Here is a 14,733-nt window from a genome sequence, read left to right on the forward strand (position 1 = left end):
TTAGATGCGCAGGAGGGTGAGAGAATTCACCAGAGCCCGAGAGGAGAACAGAGCAGGCAGACTGATGAGGTACACTGCTGAGGGGAGCAGCGGGCGGCAGGAGAGGTCTGTGCTCCACATGGGACCCTCGCCTGGCGGCCAGGGATCGAACCATCGCTACAGAGGCTGCGGACAGCTTCGCAACCCAGCGCTCAACCTCTGCGCCACCAGGTAGGTCCAGTATTTTATTCCTTTTTATGATTAATATTCCATTTCATAGATACACATTTTTGTTATCCATTCATCTATAGACAGACATTTGGAATGTTTCCCCTTTGGGGCTATTATGAATAGTGCTTCTGTGAGTATCAGAGTACTCATTTTTGTGTGGACTTACGCCTTTAATTCTCTTGGGTACCTACCTCTCAGTGGAATTGCTGGGTCATATGGTTGGTTACTCTATATCTAACCTTTTAAGGGAATTTTTCCAAAGCAACTGAAATATTTTACATTCCCACCAGCAGTGTATGAAGGTTCAAATTTTCCCACATTTTCACCAGCACTTAGAGCCCTTCTACTGAGTATGCAGTTGTAGCTCATCAAGGTCTTCACTTCCATGTCTCTAAGGACTAAGGATGCTGAGCGTCTTTTTACGCACTTACTGGTTATTTGCATATCTCCTTTGGAGAAATAACTATTTTGTCCATTTTCAAAACTGGAGTGTCTTTTTAGTGGCGATTTATGAGAGTTCTTTATATATTCTGGATACTAGTCCCGGTGTACTCTGGGGTTTTTGTGGCCCGCATGCTAGCGGGGCTGTGGTTATGGTTTCACAAACTGTGAGGGGTGTCGCAGATTAAATGCAGGTGCTGACAAACAGGGAACAAGAAGAGGGCCAAGCGCCCGGGCGAGGGGGAGCCCCCACACATCTCCCACCCGGCTGGCGGCGCAGCAGCCGGGTACCCGCCGTGTCCCCACCCCGGCGCCCCGCCCTCCGCCCTTTGACCCTCCCCGTTTCCGGTTGGAGACGTGGCTCGAGGCCGCCATCTTGGCAAGAGGCGAAGCGGCGGCGGCTCCTGTCAGGGGGGCGGCAGGTCCGGAGCGGCCGGTGCTCCCCTTCCCCTGGCCCTACCCCTTGCCCCAGTGGAGCCGGAGCGCGGGTGCGCCCCACCACCGCCCTCACCATGGTAAGATCCATGTCAGGTCGCGCTCCCGGGGTTCGGCCTCGCTCGGCCGCTCTCCCTGAGGGACGGCCTGGTACGAGGGCCAGGGGAACCCCACTCCCGGGGGCTTGAGGAACCGGGTGCTTCTTTCGGGCCCCCGGGAACGTGTCCTTCCCCGCCCTGTGCCCGGCATCCCGGAAGATCCGAGGGACCTGTCGCCCCTCTCCGCGGTCGCGCCCACCCCTCCCCTCCCCCCAGCTCCCAGCTAGCACCCACCGCTGCTGGGACCCGAGCCGGGAACGGGGTGTCTTTGGGTTCCCCGCCGCGGACTCCGCGCTGATGTCCAGCGGGGCCCTTGGCCACCGAGGCCCAGCAGGGTGGGCCTCTGTCGGGGAAGTCCCTTCCTTCTGTCCTCAGCTCTCCTCCCACCCCCCCGAGGTTGGGTGGGCAATTGATGTTCGAAATCCAAATCCGTTGGTGTCAGGACTTTTTCTTTTGTTTGTTCGAAAGGGGGAACTAGAGGGAAGTTCGAAAGGGGGTTATAGAAGAGGAACCAGTAGCTTCTAACCTTAATCTGTGGGACCCAAATGTTTCTGAAACCTTCCCCTACTTCTGCAGAAGTTAGGTGTGTCCACTTGGTGTGATTGAATCTCCGCTGGGCAGAGCGCGTTGGGCAGTGTGAGCGCCTGGTAGGCAATAAGGTGAAGCAAAATGTGTATGTGGCATATCCTAATCAGATGTCTGGCAGGAGGAGGAGTTAGAGGGGTTATACTCTGGAATCTGTTACCTTCAGAGGCGTTATCTTTGTGTTCTGAACCTTCTGCGGTAGAGACAGGAAAAGCTAATGTGGGTGAGACTGGGACAAACAGAGCTGCCGACTCCACTTTATCTTGCTTTGTTACTAGAACTTGTGGGTATTCATGAAGTCGAAGGAATTCCATACAACTCTAACTGAGCTAGTAATTTATGTTTTAGTGTACGTTATGTCTTATAGTCAATTCAGGGATGTTCTTTTTTTTAATTATCTTTGGGTAATAGATTAATAATACTTTGATTTAAAGCTTTTTCCTACATATTTGAAAGATGACAATGTTATTTAGTGCCCGTGATTACACTCTGTTGACAAGGTTTATAGAAGGGACTTTGATGGGGATTCATGTTTGACGTTAAACCACTGGAAGGGTTTTATTTTTTCAACTTCAGGCCTATGAATTGCATTAAGCGGACTTGACTCATTAAACTTTTATGTTGAACATGAAATGTCCCAAAACTGCTATTTTTGTTTCCACCAGGAAGCTCAGTATTTTGATAGAGATTTTTAAGCTCTTCTCCTTTTACATCCTGGATGTATTTGTAGTGTATTTTTTTTTTTTTTTGAAGATTTCTTTATGCATATAAGAGCTGGGGTACAGGCCAGAGATGTGGGGGGTGAGAGGATTCACCAGAGACAGAGTAGGGAACAGAACAGGCGGGCTGACTGAAATACACTGCTGAGGGGAGCAGCGGGCAAGTCAGGAGAGGTCTGCTGTGCCATGTGGGTTGCTCCCTAGCCAGGTGATCGAACTCGTGCTGCAGAGGTTGCAAATTGCTTCATAGTGCGGTGCTTAACCCCACCAGGGAGGCCCTGTGGTGTATTTTAGAGCACAAAATTATTTTAATAGCCAGATTTAAACTTGTGTTACATAAGCAAAATAAAGATTAGATAATCTTTGCAAAAATCTTGCTTCTTAAAGAGTTCTTGGAACTTGGTGTTTTTTTTAATCATCGATGACCTAGGAATGGTAAAACCCTAGGTGTTGAGTAATAAACAAAAAGTATAAATTTTGCATGTTATTTTGACAGGTGTACATGGACTTAAAATTGTGTCAAACTTAAATATGCATATAGTTTGGATTATTTGGAACATGGTGTGATCCAGATACCCATAGATTTGTGTACTCTGGAGAACAGCTAAGCCCAGTACATTCTTTTCCTGTAGTCTTAAGACATTATTAAGTACTATTTCTCTGTGATGTTTCTGCATCCTATTTTTTTTTTTTTTATGATTTATTTATGAATACAAGAGCTCGGGTACAGGTCAGAGGGGTGAGAAGATTCACCAGAAACAGAGTGGGGAACAGAACAGGCAGATTGACCCAAGTACACTCCTGAGGGGAGCAGCGGGCAAGCAAGAGAGGTCTTCTGCACCTTGTGGGTCTCCTGGCTGGCGAGAATCGAACTCCTGCTGCAGAGGCTGTGGATAGCTTCGTAAGGCTAGCTTCATAGGTTGCGTCTTAACCCTTGCGCCACGAGGGAGGCCCTGCATCCTATTCTTTACAAGAGATCACTGGACCCAAACAGAGTGACATTGTAAGATTTCTTGGCTCGAATTGTTAAATCTTCTGAAAATTTTTTACTCATCATTTTATTATAAAAATACAAGAGCTCGGGTACAGGTCAGAGGGGTGAGAAGATTCACCAGAAACAGAGTGGGGAACAGAACAGGCAGATTGACCCAAGTACACTCCTGAGGGGAGCAGCGGGCAAGCCAAGAGAGGTCTTCTGCACCTTGTGGGTTGCTCCCTGGCTGGCGGAGAATCGAACTCCTGCTGCAGTGGCTGTGGATAGCTTCGTAAGGCTAGCTTCATAGGTTGCGTCTTAACCCTTGCGCCACGAGGGAGGCCCTGCATCCTATTCTTTACAAGGAGATCACTGGACAATAGAGATGGCCAAACAGAGTGACATTTTGTAAGATTTCTTGGCTCGAAAAGTTGTATAAAAACTTCTGAAAATTGACTTTTACTCATCATTTTATTATAAAATTTTATTTTTTAAAAAAGATTTTATTTATGCATACAAGAACTGGGGTAAGGCCAGATGTGTGGGACGGTGAGAGGATTCACCAAGACAGAGTAGGGGACAGAACAGGCAGATTGACCAAAACACACTGCTGAGGGGAGCAGCGGGCGAGCCAGGAGAGGTCTGCAGCACCATGTGGGAGCCCGGGATCAAACCCATGCTGCAGAGGCTGCGGACAGACAGCCTCACAGCGGTGCATTCAACCACCTGCACCACCAAGACAGGCCCTTATTATAAAATTTTAAAACATCTAGAAAAGTTGAAAAACTTCATAGTTTTTCACCCATAAAACCACCAGTTAAATTCTATAACTAACATTGCACTATACTGTTTTACCATATCTCTAATCATCAATCCATTTTTTTTTTATTTAAATGCATTTCAAAGTAAGGGACATAAATGTACATATGTTGGTTTTTGAAAAATAAATTTTCTTTGGCTTAGGTGCTGAACTTAGCACAAAATGCCCTGTACTACAAAGTCTTGGTAGATAAATGGACAAATGCAAAATCAAATGATTTATGACTTTATTGTAAAGTGAAGTACAAAAAGACATCTTTTGTTTTGATCCTCTTTTTTTTTTTTTTAAAGATTTAGTTATGCATACAAGAACTGGAGTACAGGCCAGAGATGTGTGTGTTGAGAGAGAGAGGATTCACCAGAGACAGAGTGGGGAACAAAAGAACAGGCAGATTTATTGAAATACACTGCTGAGGGGAGCAGCGGGCGAGTCAGGAGAGGTCTGCTGCGCCATGTGGGTTGCTCCCTGGCCAGGGATCAAACTCATTCTGCAATGTCTGCAGATAGCTTCATAGGTTGCATCTTAACCCCTTGCGCCAACCGGGAGGCCCTGTTTTGATCTTTTTCCTAATTTTCTTCAGATTGAGAACATGTTCTTATTGTCAAGATTTGTCCAATATCATAGTCCGTTCTTTTTCTTCATAAACTTACATTTGTATAAACTAAATTTAAAAATAAACGAATTGAATAACAAAAAAAAGAATAATAAGCTTAATATTAAGTCGCATGATAGTGCCAATCTGTGAAATCTTTGCCCATCTACAGATGCAGTTCTTTTTTACTAAACATAGGCAATAAGTTTACTTATTGCAGTGGTCACATTAAATATTAGCAATCACAATAAGTTTAGTTCCCAAAAATCATTATTAGAAAGCTAGATTTGAATTTGTTTGACTGATCTACACATGATGGAGTAGAAAGTGAAGTCCTACACAGTAGTAACAGTTCCCAATTAGGGAATTACTTTTGCTTGTTTTTTTCCTTTTTCATATACTATACAGCAGCTCTGCAACAATTGTATTCTTTATGTATCTGTTGTTTTTTGAGTGGACAGCAAAGAAGTAAGTAGTTCACTGCAGAAACTGAGAAAGATGTCCTCATTAGAACAGAAGCTTGTGATGAGTGTAAAACTCTCACTGAGTAACTGTTCTGGTTTTAGGTTTGTATGTGGTCAGATTTTATTGTAATCTTCCCTTTGATTTTATCTGTAATTATTTCATGTAAACAGAAAAGGCAAAATGAGTTGTAGAAACTAGGCTTACTAAGTTTGTTATAGTGAATTAAGGAGAAGATGACTGGTTAAGTCTGAAAGTGAGGAATACTGAAGCTTTTGAAAGTTCAAGTCAGTCCATGACTTTTCTTAGGGGAGTTGAGCATATTTATGCTGAGGTACTGCATTTTTTTTTTCCCTTGGACCTCTGTCACAAGTGTGAATAAAAGGGTGATATGGCAGCTCATTTACACACACAATTTGTTTTGATTAGGTAGTTTGCCTTCTAGGAGCTTAATATTATAAAATATGATTCTGAAGGAGCTACTTTTGGAGCAGTGGGTTTGAAATTGAAGAGTATGCTTTCTGTTGTTGAAAGTTTTTAAATGCTTGGGTTTATAAAATCTTAAAGATTCTAAGGTACTTTAGCTTTCATTTAAACTAACTCCTATTTTAGGGATATTCAAGAAGCAATTAAGTTACTTATTCAAGGACACATGATTAGTAGCAGAGACAAAACAGAAACCTGGTTCTGCAGGTTTCTTTTCTCAAAGAACTTTCAATCTGGGTAGGAGAAAGTTGTTACTTAATCCAAAAACAATAATACAGTCAATTTTTTTGTAAATAAATTAAAAGTTGTTTGAGGAGGCTCTGCTTAGTGGAGACATTTTTTTAAGAGTCCTGGGGAGGTCCTCTAAGTTCTGGGCCCTCAGTTTTTGCATGTGTAAAAACAATCAAAGCTTCTTGGAAATTCCTTCTAGATTTATGTTTTTCTTTTCCAAAAATATAATAAATAAATATATAAGCCTTATAAAGACTAATATTTCCACAAATAAAATCAGATCAAATTAGAGAGGGAAAAATTTACCTTTTGTATGTTTTAATAATTGCTAGACATCAGTAAACATTGGTATGAAGAGAAACTTTATAATTTCAAGGCATTTAAGAAGCCAGATAGTAATTTAGGATAGGTTAAATTTATCTTGTTTAAAAATAACCATACCCAGCATGAAGAAAAACCTGTGTCGTTCGCCCTGTGGTCCTGTGATTATGGGATCCTGGGTATTTCCAGGTTTCGAGCCATACTTAGTTTGGGCCACTTGGTTCTCTTTTGGGAGCCCTGTTTTGCTTGCATCTGGATAATGGAGTGACTCAGAGTCTCAGAGATTTCCTGCTTAGGACTTAAACTTTTTTTTTTTTTTTTAACTTTTTTAAAATTAATTAATTTATTTATACAAGCACTAGGTACAGTCAGAAGTGCGGGAAGGCAAGAGAACTCACCGAGCCAGAGCGGGGAGCAGAGCAGGCAGAAGGACCGAAGTACACCGCTGAGGGGAGCAGCGGGTGGCAGGAGAGGTCCGCGTGCCATGTGGGACCCTCGCCCGGTGGCCGGGGAGCAGCCGGGGATTGAACCGGTGCTGCAGAGGCCGCAGGCAGCCTCGCAACCCAGCGCTAAACCGCTGCGCCACCAGGGAGGCCCAGGACTTAAACTATTTTACCCAGTTGTTTCTTCATCTTTATACTCAAAAACCTCAATTCATCAAAGCATAATTTAAGTGCTTTTTCCTTCATCCCTAATCAAGATTACCTTATCAATGAAAAGTAATCTCTTCTGTCTCTGAATTCCCATGGTACATTAATTAATAACATATTCAGCCTCATATTACAGTTACTTACATTTATGTCTTATCCCTGCTAGGATTCTTCAAGGAAAGAATGCCTGTCTGTTTCCTATTCGTATTCTCAGAAAGTACCTAGTATATATAGTAGGTATTCAGTAAATATTTAGTTAATTCTGGGTCCTCCCTGGTGACACAAGGGGTTAATAAGTCTCAGCACTATGAAGCTATCATCGCAGCCACTGCAGCATGAGTTCCATCCCCAGGAAGGTAACCCACGTGGTTCAGCAGACCTCTCCTTTCTAGACCGCTACTCCCCTTAGCAGTGTTTTTCAGTAGATCCACCTGTTCTGCTTCCCACTCTGTTTCTGGTGAATCCTCTCACCCCCTACACCTCTGGCCTGCACCTAGCTGTTGTATGCATAAATAAATCTTTTAAAAATATATTAGTTAGGACCTCCCTGGTGGCGCAAGGGGTTGAGACGCAACCTATGAAGCTATCCACAGCTGCTACAGCACGAATTTGATCCCCAGCCAGGGAGCTTCCCATATGGTGCAGCAGACCTCTCCTGGCTCGCCTGCTGCTCTTCTCCCCTCAGCAGTGTGCTTTGGTCAGTCTGCTGTTCTCACTACTCTGTCTCTGGTGAGTCCTCTCACACACACACACACACACACACACACACACACACCCCTCTGGCCTGTACCCCAGTTCTTGTATGCATAAATAAATAAATCTTTAAAAACAAAGAAAGAAAGAAAAAAAATTAATTAGGGCCTCCCTGGTGGCGCGAGGGGTTAAGACACAACCGGTGGAGCTATCCGCAGCCACTGCGGCACAAGTTCTATCCCCAGCTGGCCAGGGAGCTACCCACATGGCGCAGCAGACCTCTCCTGACTCACCCGCTGCTTCCCTCAGCAGTGTACTTTGGTCAATCTGCCTGTTCTGTTCCCTGCTCTGTCTTTGGTGAATCCTCTCTCCCTCCCCCCTCCCCACCTCTGGCCTGTGCCCCAGTTATGCATAAAAAAATAAATCTTTAAAAAAACATTTAGTTAATTCTTACAATATTGCTAAAATGAAGATTGCCAATATCTATAATGTGCCTTTGCACAGTCTAGCAAAGTGTATGAATTGCCCCTCTCCATAACACATCCCTTTTGTTCCTTTTTCCCTTTGAGGTTGCCTTTAGCAATGATTTTATTTGTTTGTTTTTTTTTTTTTTTTTTTTTTTAGAGGCATGCTTTATTTATTTGTTTGCTGGTTTGTTTGTTTGTTTTGTTTATACATGCACTGGGTACAGTCAGAAGCGCGGGAGGGCGAGAGAATTCACCAGAGCCAGAGCGGGGAGCAGAGCAGGCAGAAGGACCGAAGTACACTGCTGAGGGGAGCAGCGGGCGGCAGGAGAGGTCTGCACGCCATGTGGGACCCTCCTCCGGTGGCCGGGGAGCAGCCGGGGATCGAACCGGCGCCGCAGAGGCCGCGCGCAGTTTCGCAACCCAGCGCTCAACCGCTGCGCCACCGGGGAGGCCCCTAGTAATGATTTTAATCCAAATTCTAGCTGTATGATATGGGGGTATTTTTAGGGTATCTAAGAACTATCCTGAAACCTGCAAATCTTATTTCAAACAGGGTTGTTATTAGTTATAGGTCTTGTATTAAATCAGCACGTTTATATAGATCTGAACGTTTAGCATTAGCAGTTTTCGCTACATAGACATTTTATGTTTACATTGCGCTGTATTTTATATCTTTTAAAAATATTTAATTTATGTGTATAAGAGCTGGTGTGGGGGGGTGAGAGGATTCACCAGAGACAGAGTGGGGAGCAGAACAGGTAGATCTACTGAAAAACACTGCTGAGGGCAGCAGCAGGAAAGACTGGACAGGAGAGGTCCGCTGTTCCACGTGGGTTAGCTCCCTGGCAGGGGATCGATCTCATGCTGCAGATAGCTTCATAGTGCTCAGACTTAACCCTTTGCATCACCAGGGAGGCCCCTATATTTAATATCTTAACTGGAAATTATTTTATTCCTTCAAAACTTCATAAAATTCTAAGATAGGAGACCACAGCTTCCTAGGACCATGGTTTTCAGCCCCATTTTGGGTAGGGAGGAGTTCTACCAGGATTATGTTTATTATGTGCTCCCATTTTTAGTGATAGTTCTCACTGCATAGTGACTCTCTTTTGGCCATTTGAGAATATTGCTCTAGTGGGTCTGTGACTTCCCTGAAATTATATGTAAAATTTTGTATCGAAAGAGTCTATGTCCTTTGTTTGTTTATTTATTTATTTTAAAGATTTTCTTTTTATGCATACAAGAGCTGGTGTAGGGGGTGAGAGGATTCACCAGAGACAGAGTGGGGAACAGAATGGGCAGACTGACTGAAATACACTGCTGAGGGGAGCAGCGGGCAAGACAGGAGAGGAGAGGTCTGCTGCACCATGTGGGTTTCTCCCCAGCGGGCCAGGAATCGAACCTGCGCTGCAGAGGCTGTGGACAGCCTCACAATGCGGCGCTCAACCTGCTGCACGACCGGGAAGGCCCAATTTTTTTTTTTAATTAATTTTTTAAGATTTATTTTTATTTATAAATACAGAAGAACTGGGGTGTAGGCCAGAGGTGCAGGGGGTGAGAGGATTCAACAGAGACAGAGTGGGGAGCAGAACAGGTGGATCTACTGAAATACACTGCTGAGTGGAATATCAGGCCAGATAGGAGAGGTCCTTTGCACCATGTGGGTTAGCTCCCTGGCCAGGGATCGAACTCATGCCACAGTGGCTGGCCATAGCTTTATAGCACTGAGACTTTAACCCCTGGGCCACCAGGGAGGCCCCAAAAGTGTGAATTTATTTTTATTTTTTTAAGATTTATATATTTATGCATACAAGAACTGGAGTACAGGCCAGAAGTGGGGGGGGGGGTGAGAAAGAGGATTCACCGGAGACAGAGCAGGGAACAGATCAGGCAGACTGACTGAAATACACTGCTGAGGAGAGCAGTGGGCGAGTCAGGAGAGGTCCACTGTGCCATGTGGATATCTCCCTGGCTGGGGATCGAACTCATGCTGCAGTGACTGCAGATAGTTTCATAGGTTGTGTCTTAACCCCTTGCTCCATCCAGAAGGCCCCAAAGTGTGAATTTTAAATGGATCCTTGGACTGGTGGGCTTAGATCCATCAGCTTATTCAACTTTTAACACTTGTCTCATCCCCAGTAGCTTTTGTAGAACTACTGTTTCACCATGTAGTTCCATGAGTTTTCCCAATTCAAACTTGGATTTCTTCAGCAGTTTCACTTTCCTAAGTAAAGTCAAAACATTTGGAGCAAATAGATTGGTAAGCTTTTTCTAAGTCTTTGCTGTCTAGAATCAGTTTTTTAAAAAATACTTATTTATGCATACAAGAACTGGGGTACGGGCCAGAGGCACGGGAGGGTGAGAGGATTCACCAGAGACAGAGTGGGGAGCAGAACAGACAGATGAACTGAAATACACTGCTGAGGGGAACAGCAGGGAAGACAGGAGAGGTCTGCTGCGCCATGTGGATATCTCCCTGGCCAGCAGGGAATCAAACCGGCATTGCAGAGGCTTCATAGCACAGTACACAACCTGCTGCACCACTGGGGAGGCCCTAGAATCAATTTATTGACCACCTTTTTGAAGTCATTTGTCTGTACCTCTCAGGGTCATGATTTCCATCATCTTCTGAATTTACTATACATGATGCTGCTGAGCAGAAGAGGTCTTCTGAATCTGATTGTTGAGTTTTTTAGTTACATTAACACCAAATATATGGAGTAAATAACTGTCTTGATGTCTTGACATCAGCATGAGCTGACTCTCTAATTTTGTGGAAGGAAAAAATTGTTTTTTTGAGATATATTTATTTATTTGTTTTTAAATAAAAAAAATTTTTTTAATGATTTATTTATTTATACAAGCACTGGGTACAGTCAGAAGCACAGGAGGGTGAGAGAATTCACCAGAGCCAGAGTGGGAAGGAGAACAGGCAGAAGGACTGAAGTACACTGCTGAGGGGAGCAGTGGGCGGCAGGAGAGGTCTGCGCGCCATGTGGGACCCTCCACTGGCAGCCGGGGATTGAACCTGCGCTGCAGAGGCTGCAGACAGATTCGCAGCCCAGCGCTCAACCGCTGCGCCACCGGGGAGGCCCAGATTTATTTATTTGTGCATACAAGAACAGGGGTACATGCCAGAGGTGCAGGGGGTGACAGGATTCACCAGAGATAGAGTGGGGAAAAGAACAGGAAATACACTGCTGAGGGGAGCAGCGGGCAAGTCAGGAGAGGTCTGCTGTGCCATGTGGGTTCTCCCTGGCCGGGGATCGAACTCGTGCTATAGTAGCTGCGGTTATCTTCATAGGATGCATCTTAACCCCTTGAGCCACCAGGAAGGACCCCATAAATGTTTGTAAAAAGAAACACCTGCCTAGGCATAGACAAGAACTACCAGAACATATCTTGTCATGGAAATATGTGTCATGAAAGACATTTTTTGTGCTGTACATCCTCAGTAATTAGCTTTTTTCGCCTAAATGTAACTTCATTGTTCTGAAGATCAGCAAGGCTCATTTCAAAAACATAACCCTTGGAAAAACAAATGAAAGACCACAACCCTTGAGGCCATGCGATAGGGTTTGATTCCTTGAGCTCTCATGACTATTATTTTCCCAAAATTTCTTATAATGAACATAGCTGGTGCTTTCACATCATACCAATCTTTCTTAGAAAATGGATGAGCCGCTTTCTTCTTGGCTCCCTTTTTATAGGGTCCTTTCATAGGGCACTTGTTTTTGCCACTGCCATTGTGCTGCTCAGAGAGCCAAAAGGCTAGGCCTTCCTTTCTTCAATTTTTTCTTGAAGTAACATTGGTTAGTAATATATAGTAAAGTTTAGCCTTTCAAAGCACAATTCAGTATTTTGTAGACTTAGTATATTCATAGAGTTAGGCAACCATTACTGCTGTCTAAGCTTAGAACATTTTCATAACCCCATAAAGGAATCCTACACTCATTAGTGTTACTCCCATCTTCCTTTAGCCAGGCCCAGATGACCGCTGATCTACTTTCTGTGGATTTGCATTTTCTGGGTATTTCATATAAATGGAAACGCAAAGGATGTGGCCTTTTATATTTAGTTTCTTTCACTTAACATAATACTTCCAGGGCCTCCCTGGTGGCACAAGGGGTTAAGATGCAGCACTATGATGCTCTCTACAGCCATTGCAGCAGGAGTTCAATCCCTGGCCAGGGACCCATGCGGTGCAGCATGGGTGACCCATGCGGCACAGCAGACCTCTCCTATCTCACCTGCTGCTCCCCTCATCGGTGTATTTCAGTCAATCCACCTGTTCTGTTCCCCCCTCTGCCTCTGATGAATCCTCTCACTCGCTGCACCTCTGGCCTGTACCCCAGTTCTTTTATGCATAAATAAATAAATCTTTTTAAAAAAATATAATATTCCCACAGTCCATGCATCTTATAACATCCTTTATTCCTTATGGCCAAATAGTATTCCATTGTATAAGTGTACCACATCTTGTTTACTCACTTCTGGATAAAATTGCTATGAACATTTGTGGAAGTTTTTATGTGATACATACCCTCTCCTGAGGGTTAATTTTGGGGCAAAATCTTAACCTTATTTGGATATAATGTGGCACATAAACCTTTAGTAAACCATTACACTAACTTCTCTACTTGTCATTGATAAGCTGAAGTAGGAGCTACATTTTTTTTTCTTTGCCAGAAATACAGTCCCCAGTTTATAATAATTCAACTTAGATTTTTCAGTGGTGTGGAAAGTGATATGCATTCGATATGCATTAGGTCTTTCTGTTTCTCACTTCAGTACAATTTCCAATAAATTACATGTAACCTAACACTTTATAATAAAATAGACTGTGTTGATTATTTTTCACAACTGTTGGCTAATATAAGTGTTGTACACATGTTTATGGTAGGGTAGGCTAAGCTTGTGATGTTTCACAGGTTTGAGTTGTTAAATTAATTTTTTGGCTTAAGAGATTTTCAATTTATCAGGATCTGTCCCATTGTAGTGAAGGAAGATCTGTAGGTAGATAGTTGAAACATAAACCTCCTGTGGTTGAAAAAAAAAAAAAGTGAAATCATATTTCTTAAATATGTTTGGTTTTAGTTATCTAAACAAATATTCTTGCCTGGTGATAGGGTTAGGTCAGTTTCTTCTCAGTGATTTAAGATATTATTTGTGTACCAATATTTTTATTATTTGAAGAACTCTTTATCATACATTTTATTTAAAGTTAAATACATGGAATCACTGCAGTGTACACTCTGAATACCTTATAATTTTTTATGTCAGTCATACCTGAGTAAAGCTGAAATTTTAAAAATTCAATAGACAACAATAAAAAAAAAGTAAGTAAAGCTAAAGACGTGAGTGGAATATGGGTCCGTAAGTGCTTTTTTTCCCTCTCCTATGGTATCCTTTATTACCCACCCCCCTTTTTTTTTAATCCTTTATTGCCTTTAGTATATCTTTGTCTCATGCCTGGGTGATGCCAAAAGTTTCCAAAGTTAGGTGAAAGATAAATTTCCTAAGTACAAAACTATTTATTTAAAAAAATAAATATAAAAAATAATAATAATAAATATGTAACTTTCTGAACTTCTAAGCAAGCTCATTTTATACCTCTAACATTTTCTGCTTTTTTTTTTTCATGCATACAAGAACTGAGTGTAGGCCAGAGGTGCAAGGGTGGGAGGGGTGAGAGGATTCACTAGAGACAGAGTAGGGAGCAGAACAGGCAAATCTACTGAAATACATGCTGAGGGGAACAGCAGGGGAGATAGGAGAGGTCTGCTGTGCCATGTGGGTCAGCTCCCTGGCTGGGCTCGAACTCATGCCGCAGTGGCTGGCAATAGCTTGATAGAGCTGTGACCTTAAGCCACCAGGGAGGCCCTGTGGGAGTACTTTTTAAACTGTAATTGATTCTCCATAACATAAAAGTGACTTAAGCTTGTATAATTGTGGTGAGTTTCAAAGTAGAGTTGATAGACTCAGAAACAAACATAATCTTCCTTAAATCTGCTTCTTTTTAACTTATTTGGGAAATAGAGGAGTTGACAGTATTTCTTGAGATATTTCACATCATAATATCTGCCCCATCTTCACTTGAAGTAGAAAGAAAAATCTGTTTTGTAGAGAGAAATTATTTGTGAAAGATACAGATCGAACACCTTTCCAACATAAACTGTTTTCCTATAAGCATTATAAAATTTTACTGATGTATTGAACACAAAGAAAATTTTATTCAAATAGATTAACTTGTTTTTTCTTCACGTTGCTCACCTATAGAGGACAGGTTTCTCTAAAACTTAGAAACCCTGGCCCAGCAGACCTCTCCTGTCTTGCCTGCTGTTCCCCTCTGCAGTGTATTTCAGTCACTCTGCCTGTTCTGTTCCCCACTCTGTCTCTGGTGAATCCTCTCACCCCCTGCACCTCTGGCGTGTGCCCCAGCTCTTTTATGCATAAATAAATAAATCTTAAAAAAAATAAATAAAACTTAGAAACCTGACCAAGAATTTCAGATTTTGTAGTTGAGCATTGAAACTTCCAAAATGTGTAG

At 42.9% G+C, this 14,733-nt stretch overlaps 1 protein-coding gene across 1 annotated transcript in view; it reads left to right on the forward strand.

Annotated features, from left to right (window-relative positions):
* Positions 1-1,029: 1,029 nt before the first annotated feature.
* The window catches only part of ARCN1 (archain 1), a 34,758-nt gene continuing 21,054 nt past the window's right edge, over positions 1,030-14,733 (forward strand). The window contains exon 1 of the mRNA XM_037505383.2: positions 1,030-1,166. Coding sequence (XP_037361280.1) covers positions 1,164-1,166 — 3 coding nt within the window. The 5' untranslated portion in view covers positions 1,030-1,163. The remainder of the gene's footprint in view (positions 1,167-14,733) is intronic.

Source organism: Talpa occidentalis, unplaced genomic scaffold, assembly GCF_014898055.3.
Source record: "Talpa occidentalis isolate TD23 unplaced genomic scaffold, MPIMG_talOcc4v2.1 talOcc4.12, whole genome shotgun sequence".
NCBI lineage: Eukaryota > Metazoa > Chordata > Mammalia > Eulipotyphla > Talpidae > Talpa > Talpa occidentalis.